The 26,593-nt window shown below is 43.7% G+C and overlaps 1 protein-coding gene across 4 annotated transcripts in view; it reads right to left on the bottom strand.

Moving 5' to 3' along the window:
* Rai14 (retinoic acid induced 14) overlaps positions 1-26,593 on the bottom strand; it is a 135,276-nt gene that overhangs the window by 108,190 nt on the left and 493 nt on the right. For 2 of the 4 annotated variants that reach the window (XM_034523440.2, XM_034523442.2), the window contains exon 2: positions 1,731-1,812. In XM_034523440.2, the coding sequence (XP_034379331.1) occupies positions 1,731-1,766 (36 nt within the window). In that variant the 5' untranslated portion in view covers positions 1,767-1,812. Of the gene's footprint in view, positions 1-1,730; positions 1,813-26,242; positions 26,557-26,593 lie in introns of those variants that run through there. The other 2 variants (XM_034523439.2, XM_034523441.1) reach the window with 2 other exon arrangements.

Genomic DNA, 26,593 nt, shown 5'->3' with positions numbered 1-26,593 from the left:
AGCCCCCACCTGCCCTGGTTTATAGATCACAACTCCTAGGGGATGAGAGACTGCTACAAGAGTCTCAGCGTACACAGTTGGAAGCAGCCCAAAGTCTCTTGGAACTATTTCCCGCCTTTGGCAGTCATGGAAATTGAACACAGGGCCTTATGAATGCTAAGGAAATGCTCTACCACTGAGCCACATTCCCATCCCAAACTCCCTTATATGGTAATTTATATACTGGTATCTCCAGAACTGAGCAAGGCAGTGTATTACTTGCCTTTCCTTTTAATTGAAGCCAAAGATGATACATAGGCTTAATACCATTGGCCAGCGGAGGGGGGAGCATAGTAAAGTTTTCTTGGGGGAGGGCCATCTGAAGATGTGACTGAACTCTTCGGAGAACACGGTTTAGCTATCTGACCTTGCTGGAGTCAGATTCTCTTGAGTTGCAGTTAATTGGCCTTCAAAGTGAACTGAACTTTTCCCTAAGACCTCTTGTTATTATTTTTTTTTTCTTTTTTTAAAGAGACAGTTCTTTGGAGTCACTCCTGAAGCATCTTGTCCGGCCTCTTATCAGAGCCGTAAGCACACAGTTACAGGTCACAGTCTAAGAGATAGCTGGGTATGCATGCAAATAGCACACTAGCCATAAAGATGCAGCCTCCCTCGTTGACTGCAGACTCACAGCGGTGCCAACCTGCCCCAATAAATTCATGGCAGAGCACAGAACTCCAGGCTCGACTTTAATTATGTAATCTCAAGCAGTAACGGAGCAAGCCTATTTTGAAAGTGACTTATCTGAGCTTCTATCTTATGCTCTTCCACGAATTTCTCTCGTGCATCAGTTTCCCTTGAGGCTTTTGGAATGTTCCTGGTTACAAGGCTCGGATCCCAGCACAGCTTAGGAGGTAAGAATCTGTGAGAATATCACCCTGCGAGCCCTTGTCACTTTCTCTGATGGGAGACATTCGTGTTTTCAGACAGACCTTATATCCAGTCCGCCAACCTAAAGTTGTTTTTGATGGACTTTAATGAGAAAAACCCCAGGAATTTAGGGGGAGTGAAAGACTAGTGAACTACAAACACTGAGTTCAAGGTTCCTTTTTTTTTTTTTTTTTAAGAATTTTCAACATACTTTATTTATAATTGTGAAATTGGGAATAAATTCAAATGTCTATCAATACAATACTCATCTATAAATCCAGTAGAAACAAAGACTGTACTTCAGATTCACAGATGAACGTGGTGAGTTCAAGGTTCTTAAAGACCAAGAGAACAAAGCTGATAATGTAAGCCCTAATCACCCCATTCTGGCCAAGTGTGGTGAGGAAACACTTAGAAGACTGAAGCAGGAGGATTGCCATCAGTTCAGGCCACACTGTACAAAGTGAGGTTCTCTGGGGGGAGAATTAATTAATAACAAATATAAATTAAAATGAATAAAATAACATTCTAAATGAGGACCTTGGCAGCTTTGGATTTTACTGGCTTTGACTGATTCTTTAAATTTGACTGCTCCTATCTCTCCATGACAGGAATAGTTTCCTACAGCCTTTTCTGAAAGCTGGACACACAAACAGCCAACTAAAACACGCTCATTCGCAGACGCCACGCTGAGCTGGCGCCGAGTGCTTCGGGATCTGTAGTTTATTAACCCAGAGCCTTATCAGGGCCGGAGCAGGGCTGTTTCTCTAGGCCTGTGGAGCATGGTGGGGCAGCCAGACTGTGAGTCACCGCATACTTACGTCGCTCTTCCGAAACTTCGCTTTGAGGCTCTTCATGACTGCTCCATTCAGCCTTCCGAAGTCCGAGGAGATTTGTCAATACCTAAGCAGAGAGAGAGAGAAAAAAAAATGAATGAATGTAGCTTGCCAAGTAAACACTACAGATTTTCTCCCCTGATTGGATTACGACACTGGCCTACAAGGAGGAGGAGACAGGGTTGGGTTGAGCTGACTGTCAGTAAGCATCTGGGAGGCAGTGAAGAACATATGCTCTCCCACTCACGATATGCACCCTCAGACCTCCTGGAGTGTACAAATTAGAAGGAAAAAAAAGAACTTTTTTTTTTTATCTTTTTCATTTATTTTAGCTCACATATAAAAACTGTACGTACGTCCCACCTAAAATGTGATATTTAGAAATATGTATATCAGAACAGCAAACGAGCCAATTAACCGGCCTTTGTTTCACACGCTTCTCACTGTACTACGAGGAGAATCTTTAAGCCCCAGCAATCTCACGTACACGGACCACCGTTTACAGGAGTCACCAGGCTGCACAACAGAGCTCCGGGGTCAGTTCCTACTGTCAAGCGGAAATGTTATCTTTTGATTGACATTCACTCCGACTGTCTTCTCACCAGCAACCCCTGGCAATAAGCACTCTAGTCTCTGCTTCAGCGTCTTAGACTTAGATATATAAGTTACCAAGCATCTAATATTGGAGCATGTGTGAGTCAGACCTTGGCGATCTGCTCTGCTGTGGTTGGGGTGTGGCTGGCTGGCGGATTCCAGAATTGGAAGCTTGGTGATTCGGGAGGCCATGGCATCATTAAGAACTGAGGTCTGCTGGGAGGTCTTTAGGTCCTTGGGAGGATGCTCTCTGAAGAGCACCCTGTCTCTTAGGATGAGACAAACTGACCCTTAAATCTCTGCCTTCCCAGCAATCTGATCATTCCCTTTTACAGGACCTCCCAGCACGGTCATTTGCTACAAGGCCTTCTAAAGAAACTCGCCTTTGAACCTGCACAACTGCAAACTAACCCTTCTTTCTTGATAGTGTTACCCAGACGTGAGTATTTCATTATAGTAATAAAAACTAAACCAGCACATGCCTACTGACGTAATCTATGTATCCTTCACTTTGCAATTATACAGTTGACGTCCTTTTAAGGGTTAAATAATAGAAGACAATAGAAAAACATTCTTCTTCCACAAGCTGTTTACTCCTTACTTATTCTTCAAGTGTTTGCCTCTCTCCCCTGCTCCTCTTAAGTGCACAGTGTAGTTGGTAGAAAATGCCAAGAACAACATAATCTCCCTCATAAATACCTCATTCCTCAGGCAAAAGTAAGACTACTCAGTCTTACTCTAAGCAAAGTAAGACTCTCAGGGTCCTTTTGAGACTCAGCAACTCTGAGTTGGTACTGGAAGTCTTCAGCAATTACCACACTTAGGAGACGTCTTTAGACTCCTAGAAACTGGACATAAGTTTTTCAGAATATGTATATTTATGTATATGTACACATGCACACATATATTTGCATATACACACACATACATACATATGTACCTACATATACATACATGTGCATATATACACATACATACATATATACATTCATATGTACCTGCACATACACACATGCATGTGCATATACACGTATACATATATAAACGCACATACATATGTATCTGCACATACACACATACATACACATACATACACATATAAACACACACATGCATACATATGTGCCTGCACATACACACATACATACACATACATACACATACGTACACATACATACACATATAAACACACACATGCATACATATGTACCTGCACATACACACATACATACACATATATACACATGCATACACATATAAACACACACATGCATACATATGTACCTGCACATACACACATACATACACACATATATATACACATACATACACATATAAACACACACATGCATACATATGTACCTGCACATACACACATACATATATATACACATACATACACATATAAACACACACATGCATACATATGTACCCGCACATACACACATACATACATATATATATATATACACATATGAAGAAGCTTCCTAGTTTTCACTAGATTCTGTAAGGTACCTGCCATTCTTCCAAAGAGACTCCAAAAAGGTCAAATCTCACAGATGTTAAGATGCTTGTTTGCCATCACTAAGCATGCTTTCCCCACTGTCCTATACGGTTCCACAATCAAAACCAAAAGTCCAAAGCCTGTGTTAAAATACAGTCCAGAATTTATCATTTTCACTAACCTAGACTAAGAAAGAACTCAAAGTGCACTTAGGTCAGAAAGAGGAAATGATCCCTGTGAAGATTCCCACCATACTGGGTACTCAATAAATGACAGCGTCAAACTGTACTTGACAGAAGCAGTCATGTGAACTTCCTACTGGCAGTGCCGTATGAGTACAGAGCTATGGAATGGTGGGTAAATGTTTAACAGTCCTAGCAATTAGTTTTTCAAGCCTTGCAAGCCCACCTTGCCTTCCTCTATATTCTTATTTAAAACAAACATGATTTATGAGGTCAGAAGTAGGGTAGACACCGGACGTGAATGACTACTCATCCCTCTCCCAGTGATGCCCTGTGTCTGCACCCAGGAGTCACCGTACACGCTACACTCTGGTGTGTTGGCCTCCACCAGTGCTGATGTCACCAAGCAGAACCCTTGGATGAAGAACATGAGAACAAGGTCATCCCACAGCTCTGAGATGGCATTGACTTGGAGGTCTCGTGCCACCGTGTGAGACCCTTTCATCTTTCCAGCCTCCGAAGAAGTGGCAGAATGCATGTTGCCTTGGAGAGTACACAGACTGTAATTACACACTGCTAATTGCTGAGGACTTAATCACAGAGTACCTGGAATATGAGCGCACAGAACAGCGAGCACACCTGTCAGTGTGTACCTCGCTGGGAAACTCAAACTGAGCTGGTTTTTCTCCATGTGACACCAGTTTCTGATGAAATGATTGCAAAACAGAAGTAATGATAATCAAATGCTACCAAACTGGCACTGGCCCAGGGCCGGCTGGACCAACTATCTCTAAACAATGGAAACCATCCTTCAAATTCAATTCCTTCCTCCCACTGTCTCAAAATAACCAAGGAAAGAGATCGAGTCAATCCAGTGCAAAGGGAGAGGAAGGGAAGCCACAGCTAGGAAAAACCACCAAATGTGTGGCCTGCCAAGGCAGAACCAACCAGCATTCCTTCATTCCCAGAACAAAAGGTCTCAGGCAACAGTGGGTTAGATTGTTTGTTTGTTTGTTTGTTTGAGATCATAGGAGCTGTAAGGGTGTTGGGTTTGTGTGTGTGTGTGTGTGTGTGTGTGTGTGTGTGTGTGTATCTTTGGCTTTCTTCCTTCCCCCCAACCCCCCAAAAAATCTGGCAATGAGAAGTACGTGAACTGTTATTTGGAGATAATTAAATAAATAAAGTAAAAATTCCAAAACTTCTCTAGGGAAGGTATGAATTACAAAATGAACATTTCCCTGGAGCCCAACATCTGACCATGCGATAGCTGGGTGGTCCATGGGAAGAGCTCCATGATGGGACAGACCTATGCTAAGGGGCAAGTGCTGGAAACAGATGAGTAACCCTAGGAACAAGACCTCTTACTAGGCATCATTAGAGGTATTAATCCTGGCATTTGTAAAAGGAGCTGACACCCAGAAGCCATGGCTACTGGGAGCTTGCCTGACCCATGGTTGATACCAAATTTACCTCAGCATCTTCTTTTCTAGAAGATGCTGTGAGAGCGACTCACACAGCCCCGCCTTTCTTCAGTCAACTGGGATCTCACAGCCCAAATCCCAATGCACAGGATGAACTACAGTTTGTCTTAGGTAAAGCGACATCCAATTACAGCAAGGAGACATTAATGGCGGTCCTTGGAAAAGCCACTCGAGTTGCCTATTCCAGACTAGCCACGCACAACTTGCTGGATCTTAATGGAGAGCTACAGCCAAAGAGATGCACAGTGGCCTCGTCGGGACTCACAGGAGGATGGCTCACTGAACACGCACAGGAAAATGACAACACCTACTGGAGAACAACCTGAACCCGATTCTCATTTCCAGCAGATAAAATTACTTACCCAGTGTGCTAAAATTGCGACCTGGCTCATTCAGAGTGTGTCACCGGAATGTATCATCTACCAGTAGTCACCACATGACTGCATCACATTGAATGGCAGGGATGAAACTGCACAGAGCACATCCTTGTCCTCTCACATGACAGGCCAGATACAACACAGGAGTTTATTAACACATTTCCTCTTTAAAAATAGTACTGCAGCTTTCAATCAGACCCTCACCTGAGATACCTAAAGCCTTAATCAAATACTTTTGATACAAGCCTTGACTACAAACCAAAAATTGTACTTGCTTATTTAAAATATGTGCAGTCCCCCAAATCCTCTGAATTACTACAGATTTAGTGGAGCAAAGTCCTCTAGCTAAGCCTTGCATGCTGGAATGTGAGGATTATTGCACAGAACCCTCAGTAACAGCACAGCACTCACATGTACAAGCTTTGAGATTTTCTTCTTCTGGGTTTCCCTCTAGAGTGATAAAATGTCTTATTATTTATTGTCATGATGATTGTACCACTGGCGAATGTATTAAAAATGACTTGACTATGCATCGGGACAGGACTGGATGTAAAACGGCATCTCAACAAAACTGTTATTAAAAACAAAACAGGACAAAAAAATCTTCATTTCTTTTTCAAAACAAAAAAAGGTTAATAAACAATGTACTATACTAGCAAAAATAACCATGAGATTTATTTAGCTATTTCTCTCTTATATCTCATTGTTTATTCGAAGGAGGTTTAAGCTCACCCTACTCCCAACATGGCCCAGGGACCATTCTCTTGGTCTTCCACCCAGATAGCTCTAAAGTCTGGTGAAATTCTGCTAAAAACATACAATAAGACAGACGGTGAAGACTCCTCTGGACTCTATATAGCTATAGTTTACACTCTCAGTGCGAGAGAATCTAGACACTGGGCAATGATCACCATTTCTGAGCATGTCTGGATTTTCACACACAGGGTAAGGGAGCTGGGAGCAGATGTGGGAGGAGGAATCCTATACTCCAACTCTATGTGAGCAATTACCTGCTCTTGCATAGGTAATAAGCAATAGTATTAACCCACAAAAGCAGACCCTGGATGTATACGCATATATTTAGTGTCTAAACCACAAGAATATATTAGCACCTGGCAGACCATACCACATGACCTCTGAAGTACCACAGAACTAGGGGAACAAGGTCCTCTAGCTAAGTCTTGCATCTTGGGGTGTGGAAATTACTGCACGGAACCCTCAGTGACAGCACCACACTCATGTGTATCCCGGCAAGCTTTGAGATTTTTCTTCTTCCAAGTTATAAAGAACGTCAGACTTAAAAATCCTCACCCACAAAAGCATCGAGTGGAATGAACCAGAATACTTGTTTCCTTAGACAATGATCTCTCCGCATCAAAGATAGATTCTTAACCAAGAGCCATGCAAACATGTGGTTCTTTCAATCTGGCAGAACAAAAGCATCCTCCAAAAGGCCTCTCTAGGCCAACTATTCCAGGAAGATAGCTGTCACAACACTGCCATCTCTCCAACCCTGGAGCTGCTTGGCCTCCTAGCTGGGGCTTCCCTAGGAGTTACACTGCAGCTTCTGAAACAAAGAAAATAAACTGGGGATAGGGACCCAGTAAATACTTCTTCTATCCTGTTCACTTTCTCTACAGCAAACTGGTCTAGCCTACACTGAATTTTAAGGGCATTTGGACATGCAGGAAGGAGACTTGGCGCCACAGGAGATTCACAACTGATGCATGGTGCAAGTAGAAAATAGCTTTGGAAAAGACTCTGTGATTAGGTATTAAATATTGCACACTCACTGGAAATTCTTGAGGGCAACAACAAAATCAGAGAATTGTTTATAAATGGGACAGGATTCCAACTGGCCATGAGCATAGGATTTAGGCTGTGGTTGGGGTGTGTACGGGGGGATGGACACACAGACATGGTGTCCCTCCAGGCCTGGGTCAGCATCTGTGTAACCTCCTTAAGCAGTCTTCAGTGTCTCTCATGATGCTGAGTGTACCCACCAGGAATCAATGCAAAATGCACTCCAAGATTCTCCCCAAGATGGACCACTTTAGATCCTGGCACGAGAGTTCCACAATCCTGTTATATTTTTGCAGAAAATTTGAAAATTCCCATCTCGGGCTACCCACTGATGTAGGAATAGATGATTTCTCAGGGTAGAATTTTCATTTTGTGCACACATAGCTAACCACCGTCATCAAGGTGAATGATCACACAGGGTATAGATACAAACTAGGTGCCTGTATAGGCTTTAGCTCACCTTTAACCTCAGCAGAATTCTCTTTGATCTCCTGCACTACATCACTTAGCTTCACTGGGATTTTTGGAAAGGCAACATAATGATTGGGTTTCACCACACACTGATCAAAGCACTGAGAACTTAAAGGCTCCAAGATCCCTTAGCCTGGGAAGTCTTTACGAGCAGTCTCCTCTTCCTGCCTCTCTGCCCTCTTCTTCACTGCCTCTGCCTCCACCCCAGCATCTTCCGTAGCCACACGCCAACCCCAGCCAAGTGGCAGACTCTGAATAATGCATTGTTAGGCTCAGCAGAGACCAAGAATCATCAGACAGAACCTTGGAAACAAGTTCTTAGAATAGAGAGATTTTGTCAGCCTGATTATGCCGACAGCTGTGGGCAAGCCTAGTAATTCCCTGCAAGGCAATGTGCCTCTGCCATTATTTCCACACGATTCAGCCACTGGCTTTATTTAGCATGGGCATTCCCCTGCTCAATTCAGAGTAAGTCAGTGAATCATTTTCTCCATCACTTATCTCCAGATCATCACATGAAGGGCCTTAATCATCGAGGACCAAACACTCAGAAAGCTACATCCTACTTGTTCTAGCGTTTGAAAGATCAGATACAACAGGCAGGCTGATTTTATTAATTCTCTCTTTTAAAAGATAATGAAATTCTCAATCAGAGCTTAATCTCTTATAATTATATCCTTAATCAAAATACCTTGATAGTTCCTATAAAGCATTACTAATACAAAAACAATAGACTTCGATTATTACATATCCATTGCAGACTGGAGCAATGCTTTCTTCTGAGTGCACACTATAGTTGAACAATTCTCCTGCCACCTCTCCTCTACCTCCACTGGACTCCTGAACCATACAGACAGGAGCATGCTGTCCTCTGAGAGGCTCCACCCAGCAGCTGACAAAGACAAATACAGACACCCACAGCCAAACAGTAGATGAGGCTTGGGAAGTCTTTGGAAGACTAGGAGGAAGGATTGTGGGCCCTGAAGATAGGAACTCCACAGGAAGACCAACAGAGTCAACTAACCTGGACCCTTGGGGCTCTCAGAGACTGAACTACCAAACAAAGAACATACACAGGCTGGACCTAGTCCTCCCTGCACATATATAGCAGATGTGCAACTTGGTCTTCATGTGGGTCCCAAACAACTGGAGCGGGAGCTATCCCAAAAGCTGTTACTTGTACGTGGGATATGTTGTTTTAGCTGGCTGCCTTGTCTGGCCTCAGTGGGAGAGGGAGCACCTAGCCTTGAGGAGACTTGAAGTGCAAAACTGGGGGGGGGATACCCAGGGCAGCCCCAACCCGCTCAGAAAAAAAGGGGATGGGGGATGGGGGAAGGAATGTGAGGGGGATGACTGGGAGGGGGGCAGTGAGTGGGATGTAAAGTGAATAAGTAAAAATTAAATTAAATTTAAAAAAAACAACAAAAAAGAGAATTGTGTGTTGAACTGGAAGCACAAAAGTGCGAGTCATTTCATTCCAGTGAGGTCATTCATCACAATGCAAGTTTCCAAAGGATTTAGGAATTTAACAGAAGACTGCTGGCAGTGACCTTGAACCCTCTTCACATGCGGAGCAAAGGGCCAGAAGGTAGAGACTAGAAGCAACAAACACACAGAAGTTCTCAACATGTCTACTCAGCCTCATGCAAGAGAGTCCAATGACATCTGGAAAAGACAGATGTTCGAGTCGTACCTGGAGCATCTAAAAGGCCTGAGAGAAGCTGGACCACACTTTGAGAATAAGAATGGAGAAGTTTTGCCTCCGTGTTGCAATCAGCTTGAGTGCTGGACTGCACGAGTGTATAGATGTGTGTCCTATGGGTCACATGCAGATAACTAGCCACAGATCTAAGGCATTGTCTCAGATCTCTGTAGCAGGGTGGATGAGATGAATGAACAACGAACAGAAAAAGCTGGCAGCCTGGCAGAGACAAGACGCAGAGGCCAACAATGCCATCTTCCTCTGTAGAACCCACAAGATACGAGAGTGGGGGGAAGAGAGGAGAGACACACCCAATGGCCCCTTCTGCTGCTCTGCAGGGTCTGCCATAACAGTGCACTGGAGAATCACCCTGGCTTAACAGAAATGCAGTCTTCAAAGTTTTTCCAGCCCAAAGGGAAGGTGCAGGCAGGCTGATGCCATTCTGAGGCTTCCCGTGGGCTTGTGGACAACCATCTTCAACTTGGGTTTCATTTGCTCTTTCTCTGTGTCTCTATGTCCTAGCTGCCTCTTTCAGAGGCCGTCACTGTTCTTGGATGAGGCTTGACCATATAGCTTTGATCAACTCGATGCCTGCAACTCTAATATAGTCGTCTTCTGAAGTACTTGGGATCTGAACTTCGGCATATGAATTTTGGAGCACACAGTTCAGCCCTCAACACCCCTAGAAAAATCTCAAGAACAAGATTCAGCCCCTAACTACCTGCCAGGCTCAGAGAATGTGGATAGCCATGGTACTGAAGTTGGACATCTTTATCCGGCTCCTATACAGTGCATATTTTTTATATGAATAATTGTTTGTATCAAAATGGGACTTTTTTTTTTTTCTAGACAGGATTTCTCTGTGTAGCTTTGGCTGTCCTTGAACTCACTCTGTAGACCAGGCTGGCCTCGAACTCACAGAGATCTGCCTGCCTCTGCCTCCCGAGCATTGGAATTAAAGGAGTGCACCATCACTGCCCGGCTCAAAGCAGGAGTTTACTCAACAGAGCTCCTAAGTATAACAGGAAGATGAGGTGGTAGGGCAAGTCCAGAGAGAAGAGGGAATATGATTCAACTTCAAATACCAACTTAGTTTTTTCTAATTTTCTGAAATCGGACATTCTGGGCTGGGGATGTGATTCAGTAGGAGAATGTAAATAAAACAAAAAAACAAAACAAAACAAACAAAAAAAAAAACCCAAGCAAAAAACCAGATGAACAAACAAAAACAAGGAACCGGATCTTATAACTTTTGAATTTAGGGTATTTAGACATTGAAACTGATCCTGGAACTTGTTTAAATTAATAATAATCAGAAAAGTGAGGACATAGACTATACTACTTTCAGACAGTTGGGCCCAACACAAAGTAGTGTTATGATTATATCCCATAAATCGTATTAATTCATCAAATCAGATAGATACACAGGAATATATAAACGAGCAAATCTTCCTGGGCATTAACCATGAGCTCCATGCATGTTATCTTATTTATGATTGAACTAAAGTACAGGTTTGAGAAAATGTTATCCATGGGCTGGAGAGATGGTTCAGCGGTTAAGAGCACTGGCTGCTCTTCCAGAGGTCCTGAGTTCAATTCCCAGCAACCACATGGTGGCTCACAACCATCTGCAATGGAATCCGATGCCCTCTTCTGGTGTGTCTGAAGACAGCTACAGTGTACATACACAAAGAAATAGTTTTTAAAATAAAAATTTAAAAAGTTATTCCTATGACTAATAAGTTAAATATTTAATTTCATCGATACGCTAATAACTCTGACACAGTCTGGCACACTGAACACATAGAACATCTCAGTGCATTCCATAAAGCATATCAGTTACAAATTTTAGGTGTTTTAAAAAATTTTCAAACAGAGTTTCATTCTGGCAATGAGATCTTCCTAAGATACTGTAATAGCTCACATTTTTTCCCAAAGAAAATAAATGAGTGCATTCTTTTAAGATCATAAATGTCATGTGACATTACATCAAAACAGCCATGCAGTAAAAGTCTCCTGAGAACATTAATCTGACAGTCACAACTTGCATTTACCCAGGAGATGCCTTTTTTTTTTTTTTTTTTTTTGAGAACCAAATATATCTTTCTTCTTTGGGTATCAATCCTGATCTCCACCTGATGTCGGTCCACGAGGCAGCCAGAGCCATAGGCACTGATGCAAAACTGCCCGTGGTTCTGGCAACACTGCTATCTGATCTCTCGAACCTGCTATTCATGCTCCAAGGAGCCAACCAAGAAGTCTCAAGCTTACCTCCTGCCCTAAATCCATCTGATTTCAAAAAGGCAGGCTTAGCAAAACAAGTTATCTCTGCAATGCAAAAAAATCGTTGTACGATTAAGAAACGTGCTTCAACTATCCCCTAGAGCAGTGGTTCTCAACCTTCCTAACGCTGCCCCCTCTTAATACAGTTCCTCGTGGTGTGCTGGTCCTCGCCCATAAAAGTATTTTTGTTGCTACTCCATAGCTGTCATTTTACTACTGTTGTGAATTGTAAATATTTTATGGAGACAGAGGGCTCCCAAAGGGGTCGAGACCCACAGGTTGAGAATCAATGCTCTAGTGGCGAGGGTAGTTTTAAAGGTCTCTCAAGTGTTCTCAATGGACTGTTTCCATAGACCTAGTTCCCAATCTTCAACGGCTTCAATAACATTCGCAGCCTTGTGTGCAAGGACTCCTCAGCTCCTTCCTCCAGGGGCCATTCCTTAAATTTTATTCAACTTGTACATCAACTTAAAATGAACATACTAGAGTCCTTACACCAAGGAGGCTGAAGCTTGGGGAAATCTCCTAACTGGGGCCCCCTAGTGAGACTTTAACTCAAAACTAAATTAAATTAATATTTTCAAAGTGAAATATAAACTTACCCTTTGACCCGGCAATTCTATTCCTATGTATCCAAGTGGAAAGAAAACATATATACACACAGAGACCTGTACGTGACTATTTACAGACACATTCGTAATTACACAAGAGTGAAACTCGAGGAACCCACGTGTGACACGTCTATATAGTGAAGCACAGCCGGCAGGAAACCGGAGTTTATATGTGGATCCGTGGTGCAACATGGGCGTATGCTGACAACAGAGATGAGCGCAGCCAGCGGCCTCCCGTGGTGCATTATGGGAGGCGGGGTAAGCTAACAGCAGAAGTGAGCGCAACCAGCGGCCTCCCGTGGTGCATTATGGTCCTGTATTGGTCCAGTGGTGAGCACAGCTATCAGCTAGGGTCCAGTATGGGTGTGGCCTAAAAGAATCACACTAAGGCAGACACTTAGGACCACAGAGCACATGGTTCTACTTCTATGACCTGTCTGAGAAACAACTTAATAGAGAAAAGAGGGTTATGGTTGTCTGGGATTGGCCCGTGAAGGCAGTGCTTGAAAATGGAGGAGGGGTTGCGCATCTTTGTCTGTGTATCGAGTCACCGACTTTTATATTAAAATTGGTGGTTTAAGTCATGACAGGCCATAAGTAACTCCTCAGTAGGGCTGTTTCTAAAAATACCAAATGCAGACAGTAAGAAGGAAGGCTCGTACGTGAAGGGTTTGGTTGGGAAAACCCTCTTTACCGAGAGGGAGAAGGCAGCTCTACTCTCGGTGATATTTAATCCCTGGCTTTAGCCTTACAAAAGATGTTGCTACCAAAAGTTGGCTAGCTACGTATTTCCTTTGACTCAGCTTCAAAATAGGGATAACTTGGGCCTTCCATGGGTGGCAATGTTTTGGCAATGTAACTTACGGTGGTCACGGTTGGCTCCATTTGGCCTGTGTAATCTCTTGACCCCAGTCATGGGGTGTCTTAAGAATTTGTCAGAATAAGGGGTACGTACATGTTATCAGTTATGTCTAAGAATGACAGACATTGGGAACAGGAGAAAGGGAGCAGATGGAGATTCCCCAAATGATCTCTGCTACCCCAACCATCATAAACACACTAAGTTCAAACAACTCTCGTCATAGCCTAACAGAGCAGCAATGCTTGCCCCCTGGTGTGCTGCACCACCGTAAAAGGCAAAGAGCTTTCAGCATGAAGAATATAGCACACTTCCATAATGGAAAGAAGACTGACTATGTCCTCCCAATTCATTACATGGCCACAAACCTGCACACCTTGTACTTGATGCTACAGGGTTCAGATGGCTACTCAAGGCCTTGTTATTTAAGTGGACTGACAGAAATGAGAGGGAAGAAGTCTATGATGTCATACTCATGTTTTATGTACTGAATTACCATGGACACGCATGGCTCGTGTCAAAATGGGGACCACAAAACTTCAGCTTACAAAGTCAGCCTTACTGTCTAAAAAAAAAAAAAAAAAAAAAAAAAATTCCACGTGGACTGACACACTTGCACAAAGTAGCAATACCATGAGCCCCATCCCCAGACGCACTAACAGTGTCCTAGATACCAAGAGCTGCTAGCTACCGCATCTAGATGAGGGTAACTTACTTAGTTAGCCAAGGCTACCCCATACCATGGCTACTAGCCACAGATTGCTACCGAACATTTGAGATGTAACCGGTATAAAGCAACAAATACAGGTTTTGTGGGTAAAGAAAGCCTCACCTGTTATCACTAATAAATGTTATATCAAGTATATGTTAGAAATGATAGCATTTGAATATAGTATTTATTTCATAACGTTCCTGTTGTAACTACTGAGACTCTAAAATTGCCTGTATAGCCTTTATTTGGGACATGAATCTCTGTTGATAACAATTTATACTTATTTTTCACACTGTGACTACATATAAAAGCATTTCAATTTATCATTCCTGAGGCAGGATAGAAATTAAACAAAAATGTACATGCTATCAGCTTTAATATTACCTCAGTAATTAATTTACTACACATTACAAGTTAGTGATAACGTACCTTAAAGGTACAGTTTAAAAGGCCTCTCCAAGACACAGGAAAAAGGAATAACTAACAATGTTATTCTACTTAAGACTGACAGACAGTCTATGTGTGCTCACCCATTACCCCAACACTGTGCTATTCAAAAAGCACATCTCTATTCGTCCCTATAAAAGTTGGGCAGGCGGCTAGTTTTCCAAAGCATTCAACGCAGAACGTAACTTTGCAGTCACTGCATTCTGAGAACCACCATGCTTAGTTTAAACAGGATTTTACTGCTACGTTTGCAGAGTGTTTGAAGCAGGGCGAGTTCTCTGAGGAACCTATTAATAAAACTTAAAAAACCAACCATCCTTACGGTGTTCAAATCCTATTAACTTACAGAAGTAGACTGGTACAAAGAAAACAGGGAAAGTTATCTGGAAACTGTCTTGTATTACATTAGCATACGGGACAAGCTGTCTTGCTATAGATTATTAGTGGCAATTTTTGCCAATGTAGCCACAGTTCTTTAAGAAGTTGGCAGAGAGACGTAACAGCCAAAATAAGCGTAATCTACTTAAATTGGGGCTTCTTCAACTTTCTACATTTGCAAGAAAAACTTTTCTGACCCATAACAGAATATATATATATATATATATATACACACATATATACACACATGAACACATATATACATACATATACATACATATACACATATACATACATATACATATATATATACATATACACATATACATACATATGTATATATGTATATGTATATATATATGTATATGTATATGTATATATGTATATATGTATACATATGTATATGTATGTATATGTATATATATGTATATATATATGTATATGTATGTATATATGTGTGTGTGTATATATATATATATATATATCACACTGACAAATCCTAAGAAACTTTATTTTTTAATTCTTATGTATTCATTTAATTTTACCAGTTGTTAATAAAAAAAACAAATTAGCATACTAATGAGATGAATGTACTTATTCAGTTTCGTATAAAGAATTAAATCTCGGCTGAACATTTGAGGCTGCAGGGTTCAGAGGGTCTTCAGTCGTCTTGAGAGCTCATGGGTAAAGTCAATGTTATAACTGCCAGATGCTGACACTATCACCTCGTGTAAATACACGGCACAAAACGGCAGAGATATGCTTAGAGTCACTTTAGAATTGTTGGAAACTCTGTCCTAATCCCAAGCCAAGACCCGTTTAGTGACTGCCTTTAAATGAAACTCACATGGGCGACAAGTTCACTTTTGAAAACCAAACATCCACACGGAAGATCATACAAAGATATACGGATTTGATAGGTGCTGAAAAAGAGTTTATTTTTCATCATGAAGCCAGTGTGTCCCTGTGAGAGCAGAGTTTGCATGCACAGTCCGATTCTGCAATTCACAACATGGAATGGCCTTGAGTCTGAGCCGAGCTGGTTCAGGCAGTGCTCTGTGGTGATGGGGGGGGGGGGGACAGTGTGCACAGTGCCAAGGCCACAGAGAACTCAAGCAGTGCATCATGGGTGAGCGTTGACTGAGACCCCTCAGAGTCGCCTTGTGTTTGCTTTTTGGTCACCGTGCATTCAGAAACCCCTCCACTGTTGCTGCGTTTCCCACAAAGCTTACAGCCTGTTGCTGTGGGGATCATAAGCCACAGTTTGGGTAGCTGGAATTTAATGACAGCTTTGAAAAAAAATTTTTTTTTCTTCTTAAATTGCATTACGAGTGAGAACTACCTTATTTAATACAACGTCTGAGTTAAGTGGAATTATCATTTTCAGCTACCTAATTAGAAAACTGTAGGCTAGAAACCTTCAACTGGGAAAAAGTGTCAACGTTTACCAACAGTGATAACCAAGTTTGGTTCTTGTGCCCAACGTGACTCCTTGTGTATTTAACAATAGTTAAAATAAAGCCTGGCCAGCTTTCTTAGTTCTTAAAAAAATAAATTACCAACAACAACAACAATAATAATGTGAATAGTAATAATAATAATATCAGTTCCCTTGGGAAAATCGTAGAATAGCTGCTGGCAGAAGAGTGCTCGCTTTTAGTCCCTGCATGGACTAATTTGTAGAGGGTGCTCCCTCTCTAGTTGCCCCACTACACCTGTGCCTCTCATATGCAAAGAGCATGTTTAACCAATATGTTTATTAAGATAGCAAGTCAAATCCGTGTCCACTAAGCTTTGCTGTGGATACCAGGTGAGTATCGGAGAAATATAAAGCCAGACAAGTGGAGTGGCCCTTTTTATAACTTAGCTCAGCTGACGAGCACAGACTCGGGTAGAAGGTACCATGACTTGGGCAACAGTTGAGATCATCTAGAAAAAAAATGTCTGAAACTTGGATCCTTTTTCTATTGTTAGGACATTTCTGTGCTTTAAGAAATTAAATGGTCTTGCACAATCCTCCCTAACCTATGTATACGTTAATGCTCTGAAGACACTGTAATTCTTCAGGACAGTGAAAAGCAGTGATACTTTTTTTTTTTAAGGTTAATTCTAGAAAAGCTGCCCAACAAGACAAGGGTGTGGCAGGGAAAAGCAAGCTGGTGACACCTGCCCTGCAGTCACACACAAAAGTGCCCACAGCCTGCAGGCGGTCCCTCTGGCCTGAGGCAGATAGTGACAAGATTGTGTGAGCTGTACCTTCTGCTTCTTTCCACACTGGGGTTATAAACACTCACTTTAACTGTCAGGGGAATCAAACACCCTTTGTTCTAGGGGGTACACCCACCAGCACTGGAGCAGAGGAAGAAAGCAAGCACCTCCCCTGCCTCTTAGCTGGATGTCATTTGGAGGGAATCCTAGACTCTGCTTCTTACTGGCTTTGAGCAGCTAGAAGAGTGAAACCAGAGGCAAACTGCACACAGAGTTGCGTGACATCTGAAGAATGAGAATTCATCAGGACTGCTTACTGCCCATGCAGGCAAAGGGGTGTCAAAAGGTTTTTTTTTTTTTTTTTTTTTTTTAAAAAAAAAAAAAAAAAAAAAAAACAAAAAAACTCTAAGAAGTCCTGTGTTTTAGAAACACTGTATATTAGAAATATTGGACATTACTGTGTCTATCCTATATTGAATAGTTTTGGGTTTTTTTTACAATTTAAGAAAAAAAGTTTGAGAAGAAAAAAGGTGTATTTCAAGAGAAAAATGCTACAACCCACCCCCACCCACCCAAATCTAAGGACTGGTTATATCTCTAATTAAAGGTCCAAAAAGGTTCTGAGAGCATTGGAATCGACTCCCTCCAAAGATGGTTGTGGAAGCCTAAAGAGAGGCCATCCAGCCCACGTCAGTGTTACAACGCTCCGGCAAGGCCCCTGAAGCTTGCTGAGGCCCTCCTGGGGCCCTGGTCTGTGTGTGGAGGAGCCCTGTCTTAGTCTCCCTGGTGGCTGTCACACTGGTAGCTGGGAGGGGCCGCTGTGACTCGGCCACCTCTCTCAGCAGCACACGTCCTCATCTGTGAGAAGTGTTCAATCATCACTGTGTCAACTTTCACGGGAGGAGACATTCAGATCACTTGATCAACATTCCTGTCAAATTAAGACTCCGAACAGAACCTGTTAACTCCCCGACAACGTGTGAGAGATTTATGGGCTTGCCTCTCAGCCAGCGGCCTGCGGAGGGCTTGGGTTCCACATCGTTTCTGACCCTCATGTCCCATAACATCTGCCTCACCTGAGACTCCCAATTTTCACGTGTTCTTTAAAGTGGCTTGCCTAGTTTTAAACAAGTCTGTGTTTGTCACAACACTAATTAGTTTTATATAGGAGTCCCAAGTCACAATCTGTGCCTAGAAGACAGACAGACAGACAGACAGACACACACACACACACACACACACACACAATGTAGGTTTAAAAGCCCAGTGTTGTGAGCAGTCAGAGCTAAGGTCATGTCTAGTTCTGTCACATTCTGCCCAGGTAGTTATTTATATTTCCCTGAGTCTCAGCATCCTCTGCAACACAAGTTCTCACCACTACCTCACCCCAACCACCAACAATCTACCACAGGCAGTTATCAGATAGTAAACAAGTCAAACCCTGAAATTCCGAGTCTATGAGCGCAGGGTGTGTCACTCAGGGACCTTCAATGATTCAACATTCCCATCCATCTTTGCCCCTTATGAGAAATCTGACCTCACTCCTAGATCAGAGTTAAGCCTTGACCTTATTCACGGACAGCCCAGTGGCAAGGTGCCTGCCACAGTGCAGGTGTTCTGATCAACTAACCTGTGTTGCCGAGAGAGCACAGTGTCACGCGTAGGCCAGCCTCTGTTTTGGTGCAAGTCTGAAATGTAGTGGTTTGAGATGTCACCACGGCGTGGCTCACAATCACAATGCCTTTCTCCTGTGTGTGGTGGTTTCACACCAGGTTTTCCTCTGTATGAGCAGCCTTCTAACTGAGAGCCAGCTTGCTTACAAGTGAGGAGATGTGGCCCATGCTGAGACAGCCCCCACTAGCCACTGGCAAGGAGAAGGCCAGGACTAGCTAGAGAGGGGTAGAGGGGGAGGGGGGGGCAAGAGAGAAAAGAGCAAGTTGGGATAATCACATAATGGACTAAGTGCTGTCAGATAAGGCTCTGGCTGCCCCCCCAGTTCCTTCTCAGACCAACTCCAGACCAAGGGACGTTACCCTTGGATAAGGAATTGAAGGTCAATTTTTTTAAAAGTCTCCAGGCCATAAGGAAACAGTCATGCCACAGAACAGTAAGTGTTTGGCTTCTTTGTGACAATTTAAAAAAAAAAAAAAAAAAAAAAAAACCAACTTTTTTTTTTTTTTTTTTCAAGAGAGGAAAGAATATGACACAGTATGTGAATGCAGGTGAGACTAGGACCTACGGTCTTTCTTCTCCATCCACCGGATCCTCAGGCTTGGCAGCAAGCTCTACTCAGAGCCATCTCTGCAGCACCCCAGAGCCAGATTTTCTTGTTTCTAAATAGTACCATACTGCATGCACTGAAGCCAGTTCTAAAGTATGGCCAACAGCGTGTGGACTGGCTAGTGTAGCAACCAGTGACCAGTTTTCCAACTGTGGTTATAAAGCCCACAATTAGGTGGTCTTTTGTCACACATGACAGGTTACTAACTCTTCCTGAAGGGCAGAGGCACATGACGGAAGAGAGAATTTCTGAGAAGAGAGGTAAACGCAACAAGGATTTCCAGGTACATTATGAAGATGTTGGGTTCTCAAAGATCTGAGGATTCCAAAGGGATTCGGAGATTGCTTTAAAGCGCGGAGGTCCCTGAACTTCTTAAAACGAATTTAGAAAACATTTAAGAGCATACAGCATCACTGGAAATAAGCCGATTTCCTCCATGGAAAAATGGCCCAAGCCCTCCATCGGATGCACACAAGTGCCATCAACATCGTCAGAGTACTTACTCCAGGGTGATTGCTACAAGGTCTTCTCTGGTTAGAAGAATGGATTCCTTTTGGAGGAAAAGAGTCCCTCGCTGCCCAAGTGTAAAGGGAGCTTTTCTTACCCTGCTCACCCTTCCATCGAGCGAGCATTGCCAGAGCTCTCTTTCCTGGCTAAGGTTCTAGCACTTGAGCCAGCAACAGCAACTGAGAAGACGAAGTGGAAGTTTAAAAAAAAAAAAGATAAGGCTTAAAAATAAAACAAAAAAATGCTTGATTAAACAAAGAGAATTCATCTAGAAATCATAAAGAAGAAAAAATTAGAGCTGGGTATGGTTGCATAATCTTAACGCTGTGAAGGCCGAGGCGAGAAAATTGCAAATTCAAGACTTGGCAGGGGAGAGGGGGAGCGATTTTGTTCTTATCTATAACAAAATAGCAATACTGAGACGTGAGTATTCTTTAATTGGGTTTTTGACAGTAAACTGATGTCGTTCGTATGTGCACTGCTTCTGCGGGGTTACGTGATTATGAACTTTGGAATTCAAAAAAAAAAACGAATTTAAGAAAACAGTTAGTTGGACTACGAAGATGGATGGCCCAGTGGTTAGTGCGTTTGCTGCTCTTCCAGAAGACCTGAGTTAAATTTCTAGCACTCATGGGGGTTGGGGGTCCAAACTTTCTGTAATTCCAGTCCCAGCGCCCTCTTCTGGCCTCTAGGAGCATTACACACATGTAATACACAGACCTACCTGCAGGCAAAACACCCCCCACACACAAAATAAATAATAAATATTTAGATTGCTTGCTTAATAACAGGGTGAACTAATCATGATAAACATGTCCGGGATGACAGAAGGATGTGGAATTATATAATAAAACAAGGTATATTTTCAGTGAAGTCCATTTACTCCAGAAAGGATTAGACTATATCACAGGTAAAGCCAGATAAGATGCCATGAGTCACCAAGACAGAGCAGTGGAGACACAGCTGCAAACTTCTCCAAGGAATGGGGGAAGGGGACTTCCTCTATCTCTTCTTTGCTGTAGCCTACACTGTTTTTAGACTGTTTTAAACCCATCGCTACCCTAGACAGCTCTATGTCTCATGGCGACTTTTGAGGGGCTTCATGACATGCTTACATATGTAGTTTAATAAATACTAACCAAGAACCTTTGTGGTTGTATGTTGGACTCCCTAAATACAAAGCTGAAGAAAGAGGGACGTTTCCTTCAATGAAGGTTTTGTTTTTAAACACACTATTAAGTAGGGAGAGCCACTTTTTGTTTTAGATGTGGGCTGAATTTAATGACACATATCAGCAAGTCAGTTTTCTGTTCCCAGAAGAAGGCTGGAGTTAGAAAAATGGGAAATGAGGTAAGCAACCCTTCTCTGACTTTTCTTGTATTGCTTACAACATAAACCAAAGAGCGACTGTTAACCAAAGAGAATCAATCTCTTCGTTTACCACCTAACTATAATGATCAAACAACCCACCGCTCTCTGGTTAACCCAGACCATCCCGAGCTACAGTGCCACACTGACCAGTTCACCGTCATTTTAGTTAAAGGGCAAAACCACTGTAGTTCAACATTCTGGTTATTTTTTAAGGACGTTTGCTAATCTACATTGCTTACCTTTATATTTTAAATGGAAAGAAGACTGCTTCCCTACCCCTCCTTTAAAACACACAAAGGCCACTGACACATCTAGTTTCATTCTGTCAACTCCTATACTCATCACCCAAGGAGGAGAAAATTCAGCTGGCTCCCAGCAAAATACAGCCTGTGCTATGGGTGAATGTTGTCTGTGCCACGAATTAAGGACCTTCTGATGTGACTGTTCTTGGAGTAGTTTTAGGTCCCTGGCTGCACACTGGCTGCCCTTAGGCCTTCAGATTAAGGTCATCACTTCCCCTCCACCATAAAAGGAAAAAAAAAGAAACTCCTTCGAATAATCTTCCTAGAGGAAGGCCTGCAGGAGTGAAGCACACACCCCTGTAGCAGCTCAGGGGAATATTTTTCTGTACCTAGAAAGCCAGTATGTCGGCTGGCGTTGCTGGGGACTGTGAAGACCCATTTTGGAGAGATGTGCTGTGGAGGGTAAAGGTCAGCCCATTCGCATGAGCAACAATGGGAGGACAAGATTATCAAGAAAAAAAAAAGAGAAGTGTACGATCAAGCAGCAGGCTCCTTGTTTTCCCTTAAATTTGTATTCAGGCAAAAATACTGGATGCAAAATACTTCAAGACACAAGTACTCTGTGGGCTTACACAGTGACACAGAGAGGATATATATATATATATATATATATATTTAATCCCGTTAGAACCTTTAAAGGACTCTACAGAACATCTGACACCCCCAGGATGCCCAACACGTGCAGAGGGAGAAAGTGCGGGAGAAAACTAGCAAGTAGGAAATGAAAACAGCAAGCATAATACTAGTAGGTGGGCCTGGTGGCGCGTGCCTGTAATTCTATACATTGGGCAGAGGTAGGATTGAGAGGCCAGTAGAGTCTAGGACTACACAGTTATACCCTGATTCAATAAGAAGCAGCTTATTTTCACTCACATGTATCCAGTATGAGCAACTACTGTGTCTACATTGCTCTTGGTACTCACGAGACAGCAATTAAAAAAAAAAAAAAAAGATGCGTAACTCTTACCCTTATAGACCTGTACTCTAGCACAGAAAGACAGTACTGACGTAAACTAATGTAAGTGGCAAGGTGGAAGGTAAGAAGGGCCATACAGGGAAGCAAAGAGGGAAGAGGTTCCAGGCTAGACTGCTCAGTAAGCACCTCAGGGGAAATGGCCAGAGCCCCTGTAGGGAAGATGGGCTCCAGGAAGAAGGAACAGCAAAGGCAGAGAGCTGGAGGCCAGAATGAGCCTCGACAGAAGGAATGAGACGGAAGCCCAAGTCTTCTCCCAGGAGCTGGGTACCGTTAGGGACAAGTTATGTCACTACCACAGCCACATGTTCATAGAGCAGAGCCCTGCTCCCACACATGCGTAATTAAACCCTTAGGCCTAAAACGCAAGAAATGAGCAAGAGTGAACCATTCCAGGTCAGGCAACCAACGAGGAATTGCATAGGCATTCCAAACTTGGCACCACGAGGAAGAACTATTCCGATTTAAAAGGAGAGAAAAGAAAACCCAACCAAGTGAATCTAATTGTTTACTGTTTAAAAGTGATCGGTGTTCCCTTTCTCACCTAACAGATGGCTGTTAGGTGACAGATGACAGAACCTAATCCTCACTGAGAAATGAACAAAATAACCGAAGTGGCCTTCCAAGACCTCTCTATCTCAGCAACTGGCTTCGAGAACCTGTGAACAAAGAAACTTGTCTTGGGGTGTGCCCTGCTCCACCACAGCACTACAGCCAAATGAACAAATAAAACCAGTGGGCTCTCCCTCAGGTAAGAGGGTGACTTTCACAGTCAGGCCCTGGAAACCAGTTTTCATTTGACAAGGGGATGATGGGTACACTGTATTATTTACATACAAGAACTGCCTGTAGTAGTAGCTAGTGTGAACAAAGACCTACATGGACCTCAAACAAAAGTATTAAAGAAGCAAGTTGTATGTATATAGAACTGTGCCATCAATGTAAAACTGGGCACATGAATTTTCATTGACAAACACAGAAGGACCAAATATGCCTGGAAACTACATATGTACTAACTGGACATCTGTGCTTGCTCGAGGCTAAAGGACAGAGAAGAAAGGACAGATAAAGTATTTGTTATCATTTATTTTTATGAGACAGGGAATAGAAAGGACATATGGATTCATAAGAAACTTGTAGGCCCACAGGGTGGAAAGATGAATGCCTTACAATGCTCAATTTTGATTTCTCTTTGAAATATTTCACATGTATTTCTATTTTGGAAGACAAGCCGGTTAAGAAAGGAAGAGAGGGGAAGACAAGGCTTGACTATATCCTGTTAACCCCCAAGGCACACTTGGCTTTAACTCCAAATCTCAGTTTCTTTACCTATAAGGTTGGGTGGCACTGGGGTGGGAGTTAACATGGTTGTAGAGTCCATGTTAACATACAGCAGGCAGTAACAGTAAAAAGGAAAAAAGGGGCCACATTGCCCAGCAGGTAAAAGAGCGTTCTGCCAAGCCTGAAGACCTGAGTTCAGTTCCCCAAACTCACATCATAGGAGAGAACTGACTTGGCAAGCTGTCCTCCAATCTCCACAAACATGTTGTGGTGCTCACATGAAAATATACATATAGTCATACACATAAACACACACATACATACATATACATATAGTTGTACATACATACATTTCTCTCTCACACACACATACATAGCAAACAACAAAAAAAGGGGGGAGATGGTGTCTGTGCCTTCTGCTTACATACTTTAAGAAGTGGCAGTCTAGGATCAGTGAACATTAAGGGCCAGCATATTACTTTCTCACTGAATCGCCAGTGACTGGGGAGTCCATTCTTAATCAGTTTTACGACGACAGTACAAAGATCTTTGAACTGTGCTATGAACTCCTGCACTAACTACCCTTTAAAGTCATAAAAACACATCTAGGATGTAAATGTAAATAATACAATAAAGTCATCCATGAGGCATCTCCGTGGTTGGAGATAAAACTGACAGTCCAGCACGGGATGTCTCTCCCAGTACTTATTCAACAAGAATTGAATTTCTTCTGATAAAATTGGCTGCCTTCTTAGCCTATGGGAGAAAAGACTCCAATAGTAAGTTATCACTAACGAACGATAAAATTAAACCCATCAATCAAAAACAGAACGACTCACTTTCACACGTATAAGGGCCCAGCACTCGTGGGACAAAACAAAGTCCAATCTCCCTGGGATTCACAGGCTTTTTTCCAATTATGTTCAAACCCATAGGAGACGCAAGTTTGCGCTAAAAGAGCTAATGCTATATCCTCTAAGGGATAAAACTTGCTCCTCTCTAGGCCAGCCTTCACAACCTTGAGATCTCATACCCCAGACAATGAGCAGTCTCCTAGTCCCAGGCAGCTCCGCGCTATTCTTCCTAAAGTAGACAGCATTCAAATCACCTGTGAGTTCAGAGTGAAGGAAAGCAGCGGGAAGGAAGCGAGCGGCCTTGCATCTGCATACTTGGTAACGGGAGTAAAGTTGAGCTGAGCTGGCCTCCTTGGGAAAGAAAGCCTGGCTTTATAGAAAGCTCGGGCCTCTGTGAGGTCACCCCTGCCTCTTTAAGTCACAGTGGGCTCCATCTGCTTTAATCTCCCCATCTGTTGTTGGCCTTTCCAGACTTAACGCCCACCCCCCAAAATGAGATGCGAAATCCAAAACGGAAAAACTGCTCCAAACTACAGAACCTAAACTGGAGACACAAACTGGCCCAAGACAGTTGGAGAGAGTTGGAAGAAGGATGCTCGCCCTCCCAGACGGGTCACGATGAATGCCGACCTAAGCCCAGCAGCTTGGAGTGTACCCCAACTCCAGCATCCTCCTCCCCGCCCTCCTAAGAGCTGTGGTGGGGAAAAAAATGACAAAGAGGGTGGGGGCCAGGAGGGGCTGTGGCAGGCCCAGGGTGGTCTCGCCTGCGCCCTCCCGGCAGTTCGCCGGCTCCCTTGAGTCCATGAAGGAACAATAGCGGACTGTGGGTCTCCAGAGCCACCCGGCGTCTCCCGCTCCCACCTCCGTCTCCGGCTTTTCCAAGTTCAGCCAAGAAGCGGGTCGAGCCAGGGTGCAAGGATTGGGGCACCGGACCCGGGCAGGGAGCACAGGTGGGACAAACTGCCCCGGGGGCGCAGCCACATCGTCCTCCCGAGTCTGGTCATTCATTCCCACCCGCGCTCCTTCCGCAGACACCCCGCGCCACTGCCCCGGATCAGACCGCCAGAGGAGGCGAACCCCCTTTCCAAACTAGGTCGAACCTCTCTTTCTGCCAGATCCCCACCATCCTCCCTTCCGTTCCTCTCCCCCAACCCCCAACTGTCTTCCGTGGACAGTAGGCAGCCAAAGCTGTGTCCAGACCGTAACTCCCGCCCGGCTCCTCCCCGCGCCCGGAGCTCTGCGCAGCCCCAGACACAAAGGCGAGGACCGAGCCCAGAGCCCGCACCCCAGCCTCCCGGCTCGGCGCTGCCACTCACCCCATCCAAGCGGCGACCTCAGATCCCGGCCCCGCTGGCCGTCCCGCCCGCTGCTTCCCCAGGAAAGCGCGGCTGCCGGGCTCGCTTCCTGCTCAGCTTCCTGCGCTGGGTCCCTCCTCCTCCTCCTCCTCCTCCTCCTTCTCCTCCTCCTCCTCCCTCCTCCTCCTCCTTCTCCCAGCCCGGGGTCAGTGGGCGCTCAGCTCCCGGGCTCCGCCGGCAGGGCGGGGGCAACGGCAGCACCACCACGTGGCCGCCGGGCGCCGGCCCCGGACCTGGATCCCGTGGGCTCTAGGAGGGAGGTGCTAGCCACTCCCACCCCGCGCGGCCCCAAATTCCCGGAGTCAGGTGACC

Source organism: Arvicanthis niloticus, chromosome 19, assembly GCF_011762505.2.
Source record: "Arvicanthis niloticus isolate mArvNil1 chromosome 19, mArvNil1.pat.X, whole genome shotgun sequence".
In the NCBI taxonomy this organism is placed as follows: Eukaryota; Metazoa; Chordata; class Mammalia; order Rodentia; family Muridae; genus Arvicanthis; species Arvicanthis niloticus.
The sequence above is the reverse complement of the archived record's forward strand: the minus strand, read 5'-3'. Positions and strand labels throughout refer to the sequence as shown.